A 5408-nucleotide genomic window follows, 5' to 3' on the forward strand; every position below is an offset into this window, starting at 1 on the left:
GGAAGGTAAGCACGGCCGCCTCTCCAAGTCTTGGGCAACCCCGGGGTGGGGCACGTGCCCACACCGGCCCTGCCAATGCCCACAGGTGACTGGAGTGGTGAGTGACAGCCAGGGCAAGGCCCACTACGTGCTGTCCGGCTCCTGGGACCAGCAGATGGAGTGCGCCAAGATTGTGCAAAGCAGCCCCAGCAGCCCCAGCTCAGATGGGAAGCAGAAAACGGTCTACCAGACGCTGCCGGCCAAGCTGCTGTGGAAGAAGCACCCGCTGCCGTGAGCGGGGCCGCGGGGCCAGGCGCAGGCGGGGGGCGGCATGGGGGCGAGCGGGCCGCGGGGCCAGTGGGAGGCACGGGGGCGAGAGGGCCGCGGGCGGAGGCGACCGCTCAGCCAGGTGGGAAGCATGGGGAGCACAGAGAGCGCTCTGTCCCCCCATGAGGGGCAGATGTGCAGCTGGAGTCACGCGTGACACAGTGTGATGGGCAGCAGCCAGTCCTTCACAGAGACTCGGGCAGGCCCCACAGGCCATGGCAGGGACACAAACGCAAGGACAGGAAGCGCAGCAAACAGGAAGCTATAAACAGTAGCGCAGCTGACTCCAAAGAAAAGGAAGCAAGTTCTACAAAAGAAAGATCAAGTAACTGAAATTGAGAACTCCACAGAAAGGATTAATAGAGTGAACCCACTGACTGGCTACAGGTCAGAAGAAATAACCAAAATCTTCAGATAAAGAGACAAACCCTGAAAAAGACAAGAAGCTAGAGTGAGAAGGCTGACCACCTGGGGACCCAGAGAGAGTCCCGGGAGCAGCCGCACGGGCACCCCTGGAGCCTGCCGGATGCAGTGGGGATGTGCAGTGCACGTGGGGTTGGAGAGCAGGGTCCAGCAGGCAGGTCAGAGTCCAGAAGAAAGAGACCAGCAGAGAAAGCAGCAGAGAATTTTCCACATCTAAGTCTATACAAGGAGATGTTAAAACTAGCTCAGAGAAGATAGTAAGTAGCTAGATTTCTGAAAGACTTTACTTTCTAAGCACCAGTAGACAGACAGACATCTCCTCATGGGCAACGTCACAGACGCTTGAAAAGTCAAATGACATCTTCCACGTGCAGAAAGACTCGCTGCCAGCTTAGACTTAGTTGCACACCTGGCAAGAACATCTTTACAGACTGAAGTTGCAACAGGCATTTCGAACAACTCCTTTTGCCACCAGCAGACCTGCGCTAAAGGACAGAGCTCCCAGATGGAAAAACCAAGACGTGTGAAATGAGGAACAAAACCTACGTGAACAGTGAAGGAATAAGAACCTCTCGTGAAGTTCAAAATCTAAACATTAAATACAACTGCACTCCTCAGTCCATGAAATTCTCCAGGTCAGAATACTGGAGCAGATAGCTGGTTCCCTTCTCCAGGGGATCTTCCCAACCCAGGGATCAAACCCAGGTCTCCCACATTGCAGGCAAATTCTTTACCCTCTAAGCCACCAGGGAAGCCCAGAAAAGGATTAACTGGAAGGAAAATTTTCAAAGGCCTTTCTGCTACCCAAGATGAGGTTCAAGAGGCACACTAACTTCTGACTATGTTACGGTGGATACTGTAATTTCTAGATTAACCATGAAATTAATGCTTACTTGGAATCCTAGAAGGAAAGGAAAAGAAAGAAAAATAGAAAGGAGAGAGAAATAGTTAAAAGAAATAATAGAGATAAATTTCCCTGTATAAAAGTGAAGACATGAAAGACCTTGGGTTTAAAGGGCCCATCAGCATTCCAGAAACAAAAAATAAAGAAAAACTGCCTAGATCATACTATACTGAAAACCAAGAATACCAAGGAGGAAATTCTAATAGCTTCCCAACAGAGAAGATTTCAGCAGAGAATGAAAAATCAAATTGACATCAGATTTTTTAAACAGCCAATGCTGGAGTAGTATTTTCAAAGTAATGAAGGGAATTAAATTAGAAGGTACAAGTTTCTGTCCAGTCGAGCTATCATTCAAAATATGAGGCTGTGATTAAAATAAAAACATTCTCAGGTGAACAGCACCAAAAGGTCTGGCACACAAAACCCACAAAGAAAACAGTGCTGGACATAACTTTAAAAGGGGAGGGAAGAGTCCAGAAGGTGCTACAGTACATGAATAAAAGATGGTGTGAAGGGTTTTTTTTAAATTACTAAGACCAAAGAAAAAAAGAGCAAACATTCCCACAAGAATCCAGAATTAGAGTGTAGATGACGTTAACACAGTGGGGTTTGGAGAGACAAAGGACAAGGGATGTGAAGGCGGAGGCCGACAGATTTTTAAACCACTTAAAATATTTTTAAGAAAGGCAAATAAAAATACTTAACACAGAAAGCATAATATATAGATGAAACACTAGTTACAAAGCAAAATATTGACTGAATTTTTAAAAATCCAGATGCATGCACCTTCTAAGAAATATCCAAAGTATAAAGATGGGCAAAGATTGAAAGTAAAAGATAAATAGATCATGAAAACACTAACCAAAAAAACTATAACAGCTATGCTATTATTTCAAGTAAAAACAGGCAAAAGCATTACCAGGAATGGAAGCGTTGCTACATGATAAAGGCTGAGTTCTTTGAGAAGATATGAACAGTATGCACAATACAAGCATCACGTGTGTCGTGCAAGGGCCTCAAAAACACACAAAGCACATGCTGACAGTGAAGGGAGAAACCGGGAAATCCACCGCCCAACGGAAGACAGACTTCAATACGCTCCTCCCTCTCGTTGAGAGTTAAAACGGGGAAACAACTCAGCAAAATGGAGAGCAAAAAGCCACAGGATATACATATGGTTATGGCTACAACAGACAACACGCTTCTTCTCGAACACACACGGGGTTTATGCAGAACTCAGCTGTGCACTAAGCCCAAGGAGAGCCTCAACACTGCACAAGAGGCGGCACGCAGACCACAGGCCACGGGGGACAACCAAAGTTACACGCGGTACGTCAGAGAGTCCCCACGTAGTCGGGAAAAAATTTAAGTGCTAAGTAACTCATGGGGAAAGTAAAAAATTTGAATGGGAAGTTTTAAATTCTTCTGAGAAAAAAACCAAAACTGGCTGGATGTACCAAAGGCAATGCTTCAAAGGAAATTTTTGCCTTAAATAGGTATATAAGCTTATAAATAGTGTCATTCTAAGAAATTAGGGAAAGCTCAACATACAAACTGAATGAAAAAAGAAAATATAGTTAAAAAGTAGAAATAAAGTTTAAAAAGAAAATATAGTTAAAAAGTAGAAATAAAATAAAGTTTAAAAAGTAAGAAGTAGATCTTTGAGGGAAAAAAATAGAAAACTACTGGCAAGACTGATCAAGAGAATATAGAAATACGTATTATTAATGTTTTCATTATGTCTATTTTGATATTTAAAGTATAAAGAGATCACTAAAATTCAGACTGGAAAGACAAATTTTTAGAAAAATATATCTTTTCTAAATACAATTTTTCTTGTAGAACTGAGTCTAGAAATAAAAAAGCATGAATAGTCCTATAATTAAAGATACTGAAGCAGTGGTTAAAAAATTCCTAGAGGGAAAACACAAAGCCCAAGTCATTTTATAGGTGAATTCTACCAAGTTTTTAAGAAATAAATATCCCAATTTTATCTTTCAGACCATATAAAAAAGAAAAAATACTTTATTATACTGTGAGGCAAATATAAGATAACTGGTACCAAATGAGGATAAAAGAGTAGTAGGAACACAGAATAATAAACCCTTTTCCACTCATGGATAATAAGCACAATCCTAAAATGATACACCAGAAAATCCAACAGTATTAAACAAAACAAAAACGTTCTTCAATCATATTTTGAGTTTATCCTGGGTACACAAGGGTGATTTTATACTAGAAAATCCATCAATCACTTTGTTACATTAACAGATGTAAACAGATACAGAAAAAGCATCTTATGTGCCTCAACGTAAGATTAATATGCAGAAGTCAGTTGCCTTTCTACACACTGAAATCACCAGAAGGTACAGTTTAAGAGAAGACACCAATTATCACATCAGAGAATATCAAGGACCTTGCAGTAAATCTTGCAATATATGCAAGACCTCTACAGAGAAAAGCCTAAAACTCTGCTGCGATATCAAGGAAGAGCTTAATGAATGGACAAAGATACCATGGTCATGGGTAGAAAGACTGAATATAAAAGTATCATGATCTAAAGAGTCAGTAAATCAAACAAAATCCCAATAGTGATTTTCCCGGTGGCTCAGTGGTAAGGAACCCACTTGTCAATGCAGGAGACATAAGAGACATGGGTTTTAATCCCTGAGTTGGGAGGATCCCCTGGAGGACGGCATGGCCACTTCACTATCCTCGACCGGAGGATCCCACGGACAGAGAAGCCTAGCAGGCTACAGTCCATGCCGTCACAAAGTCAGACACAACGTGAGTGACTCAGCACACACAGAGTCAGCAAATCCAGCAAAATCCTGATACTGAACTATTCATGGAACTTGGTATTATGATTTTCAAGTTTATATTAAAGAATAAAGGCCAGGATATTTCTAAAGAAGAACAGAAAAAAGACGACTTGCCCTACTAGACCCCAGGACTTATTCTGAAGCTGCAGTTTAACAGAATAGTGAGCCTGGAAACAGAAGCCTGGACGTGTATATATTTTTGCTACCGGACAAAGGTGGCATTATCCTATCCATGGAAGATGGCACCATGCACTAAAAGGATCTAGGGAAAATGGTTATCCATACAGAAGGTTAAGTGACTCCCTCACATTATAACAAAAATCAACTCCAGATAAAGGACTTCGAATAAGTATTAAGTCTGCTGCTGCTGCAGCTAAGTCGCTTCAGTCGTGTCCAACTCTGTGCGACCCCATGGACTGCAGCCTTCCAGGCTCCTCCATCCATCTGACTTACTGTTAAACAATAAGTTAAACTCTAAGTAGAAAATATAGATGAGTATCTTCTAAAACTTAAGGAACTACATATTAAGTAAGACAAAAACAATGATGTATTCAATTAAACTTTTGTTCATTAGAAGAAATTTTGCTCATTGAAAGATGATTTAAAGAAAGTGAAAAGACAATAAATAAATTTGGAGAAAGTAATCACAATATTTACACCTAACAATTAGTATTAAGGATACGTATGTATTCTACTACAATTAAAAACAATAATTTAAAAAGAATACAGAGAGATCTTCTGCCTAGGGCTTCCCTGGTGAGTCAGTGGTAAAGAATCCTCCTGCCAATGCAGGAGACACAGGTTCAATCCCTGGTCCGGGAAGATCCCACATGCCATGAGGCAACTAAGTCCGTGCACGACAACTACTGAGCCCGTACTCCAGTGCCCAGGAACTGCAGCTACTGAAGCCCACGTGCCCTGGAGACTGCGCTCCACAGCGAGAGAAACCACCA

At 42.0% G+C, this 5408-nt stretch overlaps 1 protein-coding gene across 1 annotated transcript in view; it reads left to right on the forward strand.

The window, feature by feature from the left end:
- Nucleotides 1–5408, forward strand: part of OSBP2 (oxysterol binding protein 2) — a 123969-nt gene that overhangs the window by 115573 nt on the left and 2988 nt on the right. The window contains exon 12 of the mRNA XM_010828873.1: nt 29–270. Within this exon, the coding sequence (XP_010827175.1) occupies nt 29–270 (242 nt within the window). The remainder of the gene's footprint in view (nt 1–28; nt 271–5408) is intronic.

Source organism: Bison bison, unplaced genomic scaffold, assembly GCF_000754665.1.
Source record: "Bison bison bison isolate TAMUID 2011002044 unplaced genomic scaffold, Bison_UMD1.0 scf7180017864495, whole genome shotgun sequence".
Lineage (NCBI taxonomy): Eukaryota > Metazoa > Chordata > Mammalia > Artiodactyla > Bovidae > Bison > Bison bison.